The 15,414-nt window shown below is 44.5% G+C and overlaps 1 protein-coding gene across 1 annotated transcript in view; it reads right to left on the reverse strand.

Moving 5' to 3' along the window:
- The window catches only part of slc35f3b (solute carrier family 35 member F3b), a 51,190-nt gene that overhangs the window by 34,353 nt on the left and 1,423 nt on the right, over window positions 1-15,414 (reverse strand). Inside the window, exon 2 of the mRNA XM_064317703.1 lies at window positions 15,147-15,364. Within this exon, the coding sequence (XP_064173773.1) occupies window positions 15,147-15,364 (218 nt within the window). The remainder of the gene's footprint in view (window positions 1-15,146; window positions 15,365-15,414) is intronic.

Here is a 15,414-nt window from a genome sequence, read left to right on the forward strand (position 1 = left end):
TCATTCCATGTGTAAGCCAGGCTATGCACATACCATGTGGGGTATAAAGGAGAAGAGAAATCCATGTAAAATTGTTAAAGTTGCTAACATGCAGCCAGCAACATAAAAATTGCAAAATGCTCAGTATAAAATCTACTCTGATATCATATTATACACAGTTTAAACTGGTAGAGTACTTTTCCATTCAGTTAGGGTTGAATTGGCGCTGAAGATTTTTTTTCTCAGCGAAGAACACTCTCGCCGTCGCCTTCCTGCTACTGATGACACGCGGAGCGGCTCGGGCGAGGGCTGCTGGTCTCGAGGCTGGCGCGCATGTCGGCGCGCAGGCTGTGAGGGAGACGCCGCCGACGCTGGCCACGCAAGACGCGCCGCTCTCCCTCGAGTCGGGCGAACAGTCTCAACGCCACAGCGAGCGCGGCGAATGTGACTCATTTCTCTGTCGTACCGACGCCCCAGCACTGGTCGGGGGACTATTAATACCACTTAAAAGAGCTGGCAGCCTGAATTAATGGGGGCCCAGGCAGAATGAATTTCAATTACGCAGAGTTAAGCCGGGGAGGGATTTTTGGCCTGGTGCTGATTGACATTTGGAGGCGAGCGGGGCCTGGCTGCGGAGGGCGTTGGGAGCGTTTACTGTTTACTGTGGTCAATTATTCGAGCCCAGGAAACAGAGGCCCCCATACACGCTACTGATTATACCAACACAGCAGCCAAACGGCTGACTTTCTGAGAGCGGTTTGAGGCCTCAGTTGCATGTCGCTGTTCCCGGGTGTCTTAGAGGAAGAAAAGGAATAAACAAAGCAAAGGACGCAAGGGAGAGGAGTGGAATAGAGAGAACCGATCCCTAAAGAATGAAAAACTTCACTTCAGACGTTCTGAGTCCTCCCTTTGATCAGGGATCCCAGCCTGGCTTGCATCAGGCAGGCCAGACTGCCGTCTCTCCACAGCAATGCTGCCGGTCTCTAATCAGCCCCACACCTGGCTTCAAACCCCTTCTGGCAGCAGGTGTTTGGAGTCTGTTCTGAAGGAGGGTAACAGGCGCACGCTGTCAGCGATGAAGGACACTACAGGGCCCTGCTCAGGCAACCGTAGCATGTAAACACATCTCTCATCTCGTCATCTGCCGCCAAAGGTTTCCTCCCATCGAACAAAAGCCTGGAAACACGACTAGAGTACACTATGCTATCAGCTGTTGGTGCCAAACAAGTTCAGTGAACCTGGTTCAGGTTGCTTCAGTTCATTCTTGTTATCTGAATTGATGTTCCAACTTTTACAGTTGGCTAGCAAGATGTAGACTGGACCCAGGCACTTGTGTGTGGCGTGGCAAGAGGTCCAGGAACCAATCACGAGTGACTCCGCCTTCACCCGTGAGCTGTCTGTGATGTCACTACAGCTTCCCCATCCTCCAGTTTCTGCAGTGGCTTAGCTGCTGGCTAGCAGAATGAAAATAAGTGCTTAGCTGACTTTGTGGGTGTGCTAAACCTCACTCCCCTGAAACGATGGCGGACATTACAGTGAAGGGGCGGGCCTATAGGCTGGAATTAACCTTTCAAAATTATGGAGAAAATGGGGCAATCTTACAATTGAGATTGTAAGGTCTTTAAATCTAATCAAATAATATTCACTTTGTGACAAAAGCAGTACTTGTGATTGATGATGACAATGTATATTATCTGGTGCGGTACATAACTGCTATACTGCTCATGTTCCATATTCATTTGTTAAAAAAGATGTAGAGTAGATGCATGGATGTTACACAGAGGTTACAAATTTAATGCAAAACAACTGCACTGTTATATTTTCCACATACTCTATTACAGTCTTACTAAACGCTTACCTACACCGCTCCCAAGATTCAAACATAGTTCTTCTCCCTCTTTATTGCCAGAATACTCTAGGGAGCAGGGAAGCAAAAACTATGGTAATTTGCTCTTTAATTTGTGAGCCATAGAGGATAAAGATTACTATCCTGATCATTCCTATTAATAAATATTTATAATTACTGCCACAAACAATGAGCTTCTGTGTAATAAGGTTGAAGGGATTAAAATCTCACTCCATTTCTCTCTCTTTCTCCACATCATCCTTCTACCAATCGCTCTCTCTCTCTCTCTCTCTCTCTCTATTCTGTGATTCCATCTATTTCTTTCTCTCCCTGTTTGCGGGATTTGATTTGTGTCTGCTGTTTCACCATCCATTTCCCCATTAAGCTTCTAAACTGAAGAAAATAAAACAGTTGACTCGTCTGTTTCCCTCTCTGTTTGAAAGCTCAAAAACCAAGCAGTTGATCCCACCATTTTAAATAAACACTCCAATTATGTAACGGGACCCTGGGGAGAAGCCCGGCATGGGGAGCCCCGCACGGGTGGGACGGGGCCCCGTCCCGATTCCGCCCGGCCGCCTCCCACACTCCCTTGGCTGTCCGCTCCAATACATCTCCCCCGCTCCCTTAATTGGCGAGCTTCTCAGACCGGTCGCCGCGGTGATCCTGCTCCCGAGCTGGGACTGTGACTAGTGCTGACATAGAGGAGGCTCATCCTCCCCTGGGTCTCCTTCCTCCCTGATCCTGCCCCCGCCTAAACAGCTCCTCCTCCCCAGTCTTTATCTCCCTGCCTCCCTTACTTCCTGAATGCTGCTCAACCTCCCTGTCTCTCTACTTCTCTACCTCCCTTGCACATCTGTCCCTCCCTTTCTACTCCCTACATCCCTCTCTACTTCTCTACCTCCCATGCACATCTGTCCCTCCCTCTCTACTCCCTACAGCCCTCTCTGTACATCTCTCCCTGTCTCTACTTCCTACATCACTCTCTACTTCTCTACCTCCCTTGCACATCTGTCCCTCCCTTTCTACTCCCTACAGTCCTCTATGTACATCTCTCCCTGTCTCTTTACTTCCTACATCCCTCTCTACGTCTCTAACCCCATCCCTGTGCCTGCATTGTGTCCATATTTGCTTTCCATCAGTAGTACTGTTCTCCCTGCTGTGTACACAGCTGTGAAGCCTGTAAGTCTGAGGTGTTCTAACAGTATCTTTCCATAGGAGTGGCTTAACACCAGCAGAAACTGGTGATTCAGCTCCACATTCAATGAACAACAAACTCAGCCAGTGACTTTCAAGATCGATTACTGACACAATCGATGATTCATATAATGAATGTTGTGCATATTCACTGTCACATCCAGTAAATCAAGCTACTTATCTCCAACTGAACTCCATGGTACGGCCACTCCGAGTGAAATATCTAAAGTGACCAAGGGTCAAATGTCCTGATTGGTCAATGAAATGAAAGTGTAACCTCAATGCAATCAATCAAACAAAATGCAATCAGAGCAGAATCCTGGACTCAGAATGATAAATTCAACAATCCCGGACCTGTGACAGAGTCCTCACCACTGATTCAAATCAAAACTGCAATTACTTCAGCCGTGTGGTGAATTGATGGAAATGAACTCCTGACCAGATTTCTCCATCCAGACGGGGCACAGCCCAACACCAGCTGATGTGGTTAATCTGCCAAGCAGACATGCAACAATGCGCCAACAATGAAAATATTCTCTAAGTGTCTGAAATCAGACCATAAGTAAAACTTCAATTACTTGCACGGTTGCATATTCAGATGCAGTCTCTTCATAATTAAGGTGAGAGAGTCAGTCAAACATGACCCTAACTTAGCAGGTCTCCTGTGATGAAACAAAATGAAATATTGTGCATTGCCACAAAATTGTTTCTTTTTCCCCAGAGACCAGTTTTTTTTTTAAAGTCAGATACATAATTCAGAGTTCAGAATCTTTCCTCTCTTGCTTTTCCCTCCAATAAATAAATAAATAAAATTATTCTTGTAATATCACAGAGAAGTATTTCTCAAGTCATTAGGAGCTTCAAATCTATATCTGCAGTCTGAAGTTGCAGAGTTCTCCAAAAATACACAAAATCTTTCCAGGAGCTGAAAATGGTGCGATGCTAATTGTGTTCTGTCTCCTTTGCCCATCTCTTCAGGGGCAGACAGAGCAGCGGGAGCACTGGAGGACCAGCCTGCATAATGAATCTCTCATTTGTGCTCGGTTCAGCATCACTGATATTGATATTGACGTGAAATTGCATTCTCCCGCCGAACAGCACTCGGAGTTCTAGATCATGGCGGCGAGGGCAGCGCTGGTAACAGGGACGGCGATGAAGCTCTGCTGCATCATCGCTCTTAAGTCCCGTCCGCCAATCAGTGAGCACAATCCCACAATCATCCACAATTGTTCTTCGAGAATATCTGAAGAACAAAAAGACAGATAGAGAGAGAGAGAGAGAGAGAGAGAGAAATCTGCCCACAATTTGAGATGCACTCAGAGACAGAGAAGCTGCCATTCCTTTTGGGAGAAAGAAGGGCATGTGTGGATTTGGCAGCACAATACATTACCACTTGCCACAAACTGAGGGACAGGGAGTAACACTGACACCAAAAAAGTAAAGTTATTATAGTTCATTGACATTTTGTGTGCGTTATCTTCTAGATGTAGAATTTTATTTCTGTGGTCTGGATTTTATATTTATTCTGTTTATTGTAGTTAAATTGTTATTGCCTGTCTGTTATGTTTGTCACGTGAGTGTATGCTTTGGCAATGTAAGTGTACCCTTACCATGCCAATAAAGCTTATTGAATTGAATTGAATTGAATTGAGAGAGAGAGAGAACAATCTACAAAAGTGTGTTAGCGGTGCCATCCATCCCTCAATCTTGTTGAAGACCCCAAACATGTGTGTGAATGTGTGTGTCATTACAGGAGCTGCCAGGGAACGCGAGTAGACACCAGACAGGCAGGATAAGGGACAGGTAGAAATAAGTAAGAGCTGGCAGAAAGTGAAACTAAAAAATACAATGCTTCCTTAATGTCAATCTCCAGATTTGAAAGTTTTTTAGTTTGCAGTAATTTCAGATTTTTTTTCCCACTGCAAGCTAGGGGAGTCAGCCAGCACAAAGCATCGTCTCCCTCTGCCCGAACCTCAAATATGGGTTTCTGAAGACAGCTGGAGTACCTGCGAGGCATGCTAGCATAAACAGTACACAGCAAGCCGAATGAATGGGTTATTCTCTGTTCCCCCTTTTGTGAAGAGAAGGTGGTCTGTGCGGCACCAAACGTATGACTCGTCTGCCCGCAGTACTTCCTGCCCCTATCATCTTGCTCTGGTCTGGCACAGTACGTTCAGCAGCAGAATGGCTTTCCAGCTTCTCTTATCTTTCTCTACAGAACATGAGCTGGAACACACAATCTATGCTACAAACACAAAATCGAAGGTAAATCCAACCACAAATTGTGAAATAAATATGAGAGACATGTGATATCATATTCAGTCAATAAAGTGACTCCAGGCATATCTGCTCCCTGGTTCCTCCAGCTTCCTTCAGACCTCCTCCATTCCTCCGCTATACTGAAATACATTACACTAGACATGGAGGTGTGATATTATGCTGGTCTTATGCTGACGTGACTCTTAGAATGAGCACCATTGCTGGAAATGCTGTGTATGGCAATGGACGGTGTTGTTTTGTCTAAACAAGGATCGGTATCTTTTCGATACCATCCGCAGAGGAAGACGCCTGACAATTAGCATTGCTTGAGGTTATACAGTATAAAGCATGCGCAAGTCTACCTATCAGATCGTCGTTAGTCCTAAGACGGGAAAGCCTGACTGAAATGTCAGTCAAGAAAACATGCTGCTTCTGAGAGAAACTGTCAAGCGTGTGAGATGACGCGGGTTTCTCCTTTTCAAAGGGTTTCGTGTCCCTCCTCACAGCACGAGAGGCCATTCCTACCGGAGTGAAAATCAAGAAGGAAAGGAAAAAAAGAATCACTAAAATAGATCCTCTCCTTTCTTCTTCTGAAATAAGTCTCTCTCCCACTCTTCCATTCTTTCATATCTGGCAGATCTGTTCCTTCTCTTTAGGCTTTTGTTCAGCAGTCTGACCTTCCCTCAGTGATTTTCCCTCTAAAACCACCTCACTACAATGGCATGGCACTCTGTGCGTGTGGGAGATAGAGAAGGGATGCAGTGTGTGTGCAGAAATTTCTTGACAATCTTCATAATCCTCTCTGCACACACATATCCACACATACACATTCACACGCACATATTTCTTCTCAGAGATAGCTTATGAGTCACATCCATGACACATAGAATTTACTGATATTCATGTGGTGAATGATGGTTCATATTTACCTCTGGCAACATTTAACTGCATCACAACAGTACAATTCACCCTGTTCGATGCTTGTTGGTTAACATGATATTGTAAATGTGGTTGTTATGCAGAAATGAGCTCATGCAGAAAGGCAGAACACCCACCCCTTCAACCCACCACACATACTGCCCGCTGAGCAGCCAAAGGCAGAACTAGCGCTCCCCTCCTCCCAACACACACAGGCACACACACACACACACACATGCATGCACACACACAGGCATGCGCACACACACACACACACACACACACACACACATAAGCACACAGGCACACACACACATACACATGCATTCACACACACAGGCATGCGCGCACACACACACACACACGCACATGCGCACACACACACGCATGCGTGCACACACACGCGCACACACACACATAAGCACACATGCACACACACACACACACAAATGCACGCATAGACACACACACATGCGCGCACACATAGTGACCCCCTACTATGCAGCCGTGGTTTGTATGATCTACCCCCACCCCCTACAAACACCACACACACACACACACACACACACACACAGAACCCCACAGTTGACCAGCCGAAGGGGATTTCCCACCAACTCCATCCCCTGCTGGTCAGTGAAAGAGCTGACTGCTATTGGATGTTGCTTTTATTACAGAAGCACCGTTAAATGGTATTTCTCCACAGGACCTTCTGCTCACATTCAATTAAAGATGTGCAAAAGCCTCATGCCATCCATACAGACAGGATATTCACTGGAGGGGTGGCACACTGACCCTTCAAGCTGCCTCTGTCTCCTGACCACCACTCCTCTTCCCAGCTGAGAATCAATCCCGCAATCCCTATAGCAAAAACAGCCCAGACCGCTCATATAGCAGTCCGAACAAGTGCACTCTTCTCTACTGTGTGATACACCCCAGACTAGAGGACAACGTAGTGCTTGAGGCAAATACAAATACACACAAACACACACACATATACACACACACACACACAAAGCTCATTGATTTTGGATGAAATGAGACCTTGTCACACACTCTGAGGGCCGAACCCTTAAATCTATTCTCTGCCCCGCATTTTGGCGTGTTTGCTTTCCTTGCATTGTTTGTTTACTCTTCCTCAGATGGGGACAATGGCTCCAAATGAATCCGAGATGATGTACAAAGGTGTTCATCTCTCTTTCTCACTGAAGTGGCAGAAACAACATGGCTCTAGTCCTGCACTAAAGTATGCTAGCAACAGAGGTCTAGTGAAATGATCTGAAGGAAGGTAAGTATGAACTGAAAAAAGCACAGTCAGTTTCAAAGTATTATGACATAGTTTTTTAAAATTAGAACAAGCAGTTACATTTTCTGACTTTTTTTTGGGGGGGGGGGGGGTGGGGAGGGAATCACAAAACCTTTACTGTGGTTCTGATATAGGAGTAAACAAGCATTGGTGTATGCAGCTGTCGAGAAAATGATGCCAGCGTAGGCGGTTGGAACAAAACCCAGCATTCACACAACAAACCTGAGCACCCCAAGGCTACATTAGCTCTCTGCCGTCACAGCTTCCATTTTTTTTGAAAATTATTTTTTGCAAAGAAAAGACATTTAGTACGAGTTCACTTAACAGTGCTTCCGGTCCCCACTTTGGTGAAGATGGAGGGTCATCACAGCCCAAAGGAGGCTCTTGAAAGTGCATTACGCAAATGTACCATCAATTACAATTATGAATTATGTAACAAAATTCATGTTAAAAGTACTACCTTTCACTTATCGTGACTCTGCCGTGCAGTCCCTAATTGTCACTCTTTTCGCATTGAATAGTTACTTTGTTTGGCAGCTGCTTTTATCAGAGAGCTACTAATGGTCTCTGTATTTCACAAAGTGATTATTAACGTACAACAAAATATACATAGAGGCAACAATCCCCTTTGACACACTGTAAGCAACACACAATGTGGGAATGAGCATGCAGGTTCTTCTTCTGGTTGAAGAGCTCCTCCGATTCACACCAGGAGAAAAAATCCAGAGCTCTTTTACACACTCCAAAATAAGATTTTATATGCTAATTTCAGCATAACTGACAGTTGTTCATTAAAATTATGACACTGAATCGGCAAATATAACTGTATTATACATTTAGCCCTTTCTGTGCACTTGTACTTAATTGTAATTCACTTCAAGCTGAGAGCAAATCAAGCATTGGCTTTTCTTGTACGCTCTGTTCTTTTCATTAACATAAAACTTATTTCCTTTGCTGTCTTTTCATTCACCCTTTCTCTCTTGGGTTCTTCCTTGTTAAACACACACACAATTTTTCTGTCAGCTTCAGTGTGTGTGTAGTGTGTGTGCGCATTTGTGCATGTGTGCTGTGTTTGTGTGTGCTTGTATGTGCGTGCAATCCTAGAGAGATTTAAAAAAATCTTCATATGAAATATAGTTTATAATTAAACTAATGTCACATCCAACATTAAGAGCTACTCTTAGCAGTCCCAAAGAGAAATGCATAACTGGCCAAACTGTCTCAGGAAGAGAGAGATCAAGTCACCAGAGTATTCCCTGCCTCACTGATAGGAAGAAGATTCTATTTGAAGTTTACTTTCCCTTAGGACATCCATTTAATATATTTTCTCTGTATTTTGTGGAAAATGGGAGTAATGACAACATAAAAGCTCTGCATTTGATCAGCAAATTAAAATAATTTTTGTTTTTGGAATTTGTTTGCCAGTCCTCTGAGAGTTTGCCTTCAAGTGAAGAGAGCGGGATCAGCGCTCGAAAAGCGTGTCCAATTATCTCTCTTTGGTTTACCCCTCTTCTATCTCCCGCCTGTTGAAAGGCCGGGCCCATCTCAGAGCACGTCTGAGGAGCCAGCGTCCTCTCCGATAACTACCTACCAGCACCGGGGCATGGTCACAACAGACTACACCATTTAATAACACTGAGAGGCGTTGTATTGTTCCCTCAGTCGGAACCTGTAATTACTGAGAATGAAAGGGAGGGAGAGGAGAGTGGCAGAGAGGGAGAGATCAACAGAGGGAAAAGGGAGTGGTGCAGAGGGAGAGAGAGAGAGAGACAGAAAGAGAGAAAGAGAGAGGAGAGAGAGTGAAACTGAGAGAGAGAGGGGAAATGGAGGTCTGGAAAGGCCTGAAATTAAACAGGCAACTTTTCCATTACAGGGTACACTGAGCAAGAAGGAAGATGCTTCACAGCTGCTGCCTGCAGATAAAGCTTTGTGTGTGTGTGTGTGTGCCTATGTGGGTATATACATGTGCACGTGTGTATGTGTGTGTGTTTCTTATGTGGGTGCATACATGTGCATGTGCATATGTGTGTGTGTGTGCGTGTGTCTATGAGGTCATATACATGTGCATGTGTGTGTGTGTGTATGTGTGCCTATGAGGTCATATACATGTGCATGTGCGTGTGTGTGTGTACATATATGTGTGTGAATGCATTTGTGTGCATTTGCCGGTCAATGCATAGTAAACTCAGATCAGGGACATCAAAACGGTGACAACATCTCCCACCCCCCTCTTCTCCCTCGCTCTCCTACACTGCTCACAATAGATTTTTCCCTAATGGGTAGATGTCTGATTTTCTCTCCATATTTTCATTAGCACATGCTGGGGTCATTGATTATAATAAATCTCATGTGGTTTCTGCCCAAGAAACAAATGAGCAGCTTTTCTTTCAAACGCAACCTAAACGCTTGCACTGAAAACACACACATCATGCTCCTGACCCGTAAAAGCTTAAATGGTTTAATTGCAGGCAGTGGATAATGCATATTGCTGTCCTGAGACAAACCCAACCGCAACCCTTACTATTACCTACACTGAAATTTTCATAATGTTCTGAGCAAGAGTTTGCTCTTACATAATACTCTACAGATACTGTATTTAATGGTCAAGAACTTTCCATTGCCTTTTGCTCAAGAACAACTGCACTGATTTTATTCTTTGGTATGTCAGGAGAAGGAATTACAATACATAATAAAAGTGTGGGGTTTTTGTTTGGCCTAAACACAACGGCACTGATTCAACCAACAATTTAATTATTTTAATAAATTTTGACTCACTTTTTATTATATAAGTAATTTTTGAGCAGTCATTGAACACACCAAACTATGTTCATGAACGTGCATAACTTGCATCTTACTGAGCCGTTCTGGGCAAATGTTACTGTAATTGACTCCACACCAATGGGCTTAACACAGGCAAATGTGTTCACTGAAGCAAGGGCAGCACAGCGGTGTGTCCCACCCCAAGAACTGATTATGCAAATATGTTTGGCGACAAGTTCAGTAGCTTAACTGCATTGTGGCAGGTGAGAGCGCTTTATGAGAGACAGAGAAGGCTAGAGAGAAACAAAAAGAGAGAACCAATTTTTGTCTTGTGCCTTGTTTCTGTGCTACATTTATCCACTGTTGTCAGAATTGGAGAGAAAGACAGAGACAGAGGGATGGAGAGGGAAATAGAAAGAGAGAGAGAGAGAGAGAGAGATAAGATAGAGTGAGAGACATAAGATAGAGCGAGATGTGTCTGGACTGACTGTAATTTCAGAGAGCAGTCAGGGCAGGTGGAGTAGAAGCATGATTTCAGCTCCCTCAATAAATAATTGATTTCTCTAACCTTACATAACATGACTGTTTCTAAGCAGAAAAAATACCCCAAAACATGAACTCATATTTGCCTTACGTTCATGCAGCATAGCTGGAGTTTTCAGGAAAAGAATTGGGCTGAATCTGAGCAGATGGTGACCTGTCGACTTTGTTGTTATTCATTATCTGTTACAGGAACAAAACACTAAAGTCCCTAAGATTCCTCTCCACGATAAATGCAAATGTTTGAGAACTGAGGTTTCAGTGTGCAATGTGTGTTGTTAACCGTGGGCACATTCCTATTCAAAGTGTGACTTGTCTAGTAGGGACGGTCAAGGTTGGAATGGTCCTTTTGTTGTTTTATAGGAATTCAAGAGGAAAACGCACGGTGCTCCAAAACATCTGGGGTGCTAAATATGGACTTCCATCCATCCATCATCTACAGTATACCAGCTTATCCTGGGCAGGGTCGTGGTGGAGCCTATCCCAGCGTGCATTGGGCGAGAGGCAGGAATAGGCAGGACATGTACACCATTCACTCACACACTCATACCCATGGGCAATTTAGAGTCTCCAATTAGCCTACCTGCATGTCTTGGAACTGTGGGAGGAAACCCACATGCAAACTCCACACAGAAAGGCCCAGGCCAGATGAACCCAGGACCTTCTTACTATGAGGTGATAGTGCTACCCACAGCACTACAGTGCCGCCCTAAATATGGCTAAATATGCATTTATCACATTAAATAAGTGATAAACCCTATCAGTTGATAACACTCATGCACACACATGTTTCTGCATTTATTCATCTGTCAATCATTCAGTCTGTGACCTTTATTGTGCCTTGATAAAGGTCACAGGCCGAAACACGATAAATGCAGGGTGTGCTGGAGTAAGTTTCCTTTTCATAGAAAATTCATGCTTAGTAAAGGAATGTGGTTACAGAGTACAGCATAAAAGCACCTTGATGCTCTACACAAAGTAGAGCAATGTTCACAGGAAATAAATGCCAGGTCAGAATCGCTTACTTGTAGCCAGTGACTCGATTCAAATAGTTGTTGGTAGCTTTGTCAGTAAAAAATTTGGGACTGCTGGTTTCTAGGATAAGGATAAAAAACTATTGATATAAGGGCGATTATCAGACACTTACTCTATGATATATCCCCACATTTGTACAGCACAGCACTGAGTGTTTTGTGTGTGCTGAGTGTTTTGAATTGTACTTCATCTCTGAAATACTTTAAGTACCACATTTCACAGTGCTGCTTTTCAGGTTCATGAACCTCAGCGCCCCATATTTTTAGCTGTCATTGCACCAGAATCACGTGCTGAGTCACATCTGACCCAAATGCAGTTCAGGCTCCTGTCCAAAGTATTTCAGGATCACGCCTGAAATGTGCTGCAGAGAACTGTGGAAAAGCCTACTGTACATTTATTTATGGGTAACGTGTGTGTGTGTGTGTGTGTGTGTGTGTGTGTGTGTGTGTGTGTACAGCCCAGGCAGGGTCTTCACATATCTAAGCCCCCCTCCCAACCTTACACTCAGAGCTCTCTGCCATTGTATAATTCAGAGTGAGCTGAACAGATCATGCATTATTCACACAGCCAGCCCGACTTCACAGGGGACTATACCCGGAACAAGTTTATACAGAGACCGTTAGCCAGGGGTGCGGTGTACACCCTGGCAACCCACTGGAAGGTCTGCAGGCAGAGATCCACAGATGGAAAGTGTTGGGAGCGAGCTTCCTGCTAAGGGTTCTCCTAACGGTCACATGGTTCTCCCAGATGACAACAGCAACCCCTTTTCACCATCAGTCCAGCATTCATCTGTGTTTTTTCCACAACAAATTCTGAATGAACCCAGACCAAGTGCAACTGAGCAGTTCCTTTAGTTTGGTCGGAAACCATTCCAATCTAACTGCACAATGTGAATGAAACATCAGTATCTCACATTTTAAGGCCATATCACATCTATATGCAATGTTTTTAAAAAGCATTATCTCAGTTATTTGATGCAATGACAGGGCTACATGGATGGGACAGAACTCGATCAAGGGCAGAGATTTCCAACTTGACTTCAATAAACGCTGGGGGAGGTTTACAGTACCAAAAAAACCCACTCTCACAGATCCCCACGCTCACTGGTTCACAGGGACCCACTCTCACAGACTCACAGATCCCCACTCTCACAGGTTCACAAGACCGTGGGGCTACAGTGCTAAAATGCCACAAGTTCACAGGAACGCAGAACCACGATGCCCCAGTACCACAGCACACATCCAGGGTAAGTGTCAGATAACAGCAGTTAAAAGAAACCCAGATAGGGCTTTCCTCTGATGCACATTATAGACAAAAGGGGGGTTTGCTTAAAACTAAGTATTCCCCACTCCCAGCCTCCAGTCTCTTCATCTTCAAAGTGATTTCCTCGACAGCGTGTCAGCGCTCTGGTTCTGGGGTAAATGGGAAAAGGGACACGGGCCCAGCCTCCTGCTTCCCGTCCATTCACACATCACTTTCCTCACGTGGTGTGGAGTGTAAACGACACACAGAACCGGACAGCTAAGAAAAGGTCAGCTTCCCTCTCCACTCCCACCCAACAGCACCCTGGGGGCCCAGGCTGCGTCCATGCAAGGCACAAAAAGCCGTGTCTGCGGAGGGCTACGTGGCAGAGAGCCGCTGGTAAGACACGCTGGGAGGAGACGGTGCGGGGAGCTTGAGCCAAGCAGATAACGGTCGTCAAGGGAGATGAGACGGCCGGTGCTTCTGAAATCATGCCCTCACATAGCTCGCACCTCACTGGCCGAAACTGGCTCACCTCACCAAGGGGAAAAGCAGGGAAATATTTCCAACCGACTCTACCACGGATGTCCAGTGTGCCAGTGTTTCCGACCCCCAGCATCATTGCATCCCAGACCCAAACTGATTCTTCTTCTATGGTAAAAGGAAACTGAACCTCATAACCCTGATTCAAGCATTGCCTGGTGAGCAGGCTCCTCTTAGATCCAACAACAACAAGAAAGAAACACATCCTAATTTCCTGCCTGGCTGAGTTCTAAACACATAACACGGAGTGCTGCATTTTTGATCAAAGAAAGAACATTTATTTTAAAAACAAAGCGCTGATTTTGACATACACATCACTCTCTGACAGCAACCGCCCAGGGACTCTTGGATTTCAGAAGAGGCATTGCTAGCTCCTAGCAGACATGGGAATTTGTTATCTTCAAGTTTGTAATTGCTTAATATGTTCTATTTTTACCATCAAACACAACTCATGTCATCTCAAAAACATTTGATGTTTTAAGTTCAAGTAAAAATTTAAAATTTCAATTTAGGAATGAATAATTCTTACTCCTGCATCACACAGAGAAATTTATTTCAAGGTCTGATTGCACGTGGAAAAGCCCGCTGGCACAAAAACAAGACGCCCACACTCCATTGTCCCCTGTGCCTCGGATGACACGGACAGATAAAAGAAAACTAAGGAGAGAAATCAAGAGAAAAAATGTTCCCAGTACAAGAATATTCACACTTGAAACTGCAAAGCCAGTATGCAAAGAGTGACAAATGCCTTGATCTTGGCAGAGCTTCTGAGACTGAACAACCAAAAGCTGAAGACTTGAAAATCAATGTTTCATAGGGTACTGGGGGGGGGGTGGTCACCCATGTCCCTGGCTCCCCATTCACTACTGTGTTGTGTTTTTGCCTTTTGCACAAGGAAATCACAGCTGCAAGATGATAATGCTTGAAACCACAGGGTGCTTTTTCAAGGTATTGACTTGTAATTTAACTCTGGGGTAAAGAGGCAACACTTGCAAGCTATTCTTAAACCTCTGTATTCGTGCCTACTGCAATAAGCAGTTTAGCCATTTCTGTCTGCCAGGAACGCCAGCCGCTAATTAATGTCTGTTATGGCTGTGTAATTAATTGGAGACCATCATAGCTGAGTGATGCAAGGCACACACGCACAAACTCTCTCTCTCTCTCTCTCTCACACACACACACACACACACACACACACATTTTTATCTCAAATACAGGACTCTGCCCCATTGCATATTAAAATGTAATCGATATTACATTTTAATACGAAAATTTCCCTGCTTCCACGAGCAACATAAATAAATGAACACACGATGCGAGTTATCATGGTTATGTTCCCGCTATTGTGGCGCTGTGGCACAGCGCGTGAAGTAAAATGCACACAATTTCATAGCAAAAATCAAAGGGGAGTGCAATTTTCATTTCTTCTATTGTGTTCTTGTTATTTTTTATTATTTTTATTTTAAGAAACGCGTTATCTCAAATTCTGAAATTAAAAAGCCGGTTATTCAAAGGTGGTGTACTTACTACTGTGGTAAACTGCATTCCAAGGCTGGTACCCATAGTAGCCAGTGATTCTCAGGATTCGCTCTTCGATGGATGCACTGTTTATGTCCTCCACCGAGCGGGACGCCTTCAAGTCTTCTTTAATTGATTCGTCCACTACCAGGTACTTCAGCTGTCGTAGTTGGGGGCTGATATCTGACAGCCGTCTCGGGCTCACGTCTGGCGATTTCCGCATTCCGCTAAAAAGACAGGACAGATGAGGTAGGGCGAGATAATTACTGTCGGCTCC

This window comes from Anguilla rostrata, chromosome 18, assembly GCF_018555375.3.
Source record: "Anguilla rostrata isolate EN2019 chromosome 18, ASM1855537v3, whole genome shotgun sequence".
Taxonomy (NCBI): Eukaryota; Metazoa; Chordata; class Actinopteri; order Anguilliformes; family Anguillidae; genus Anguilla; species Anguilla rostrata.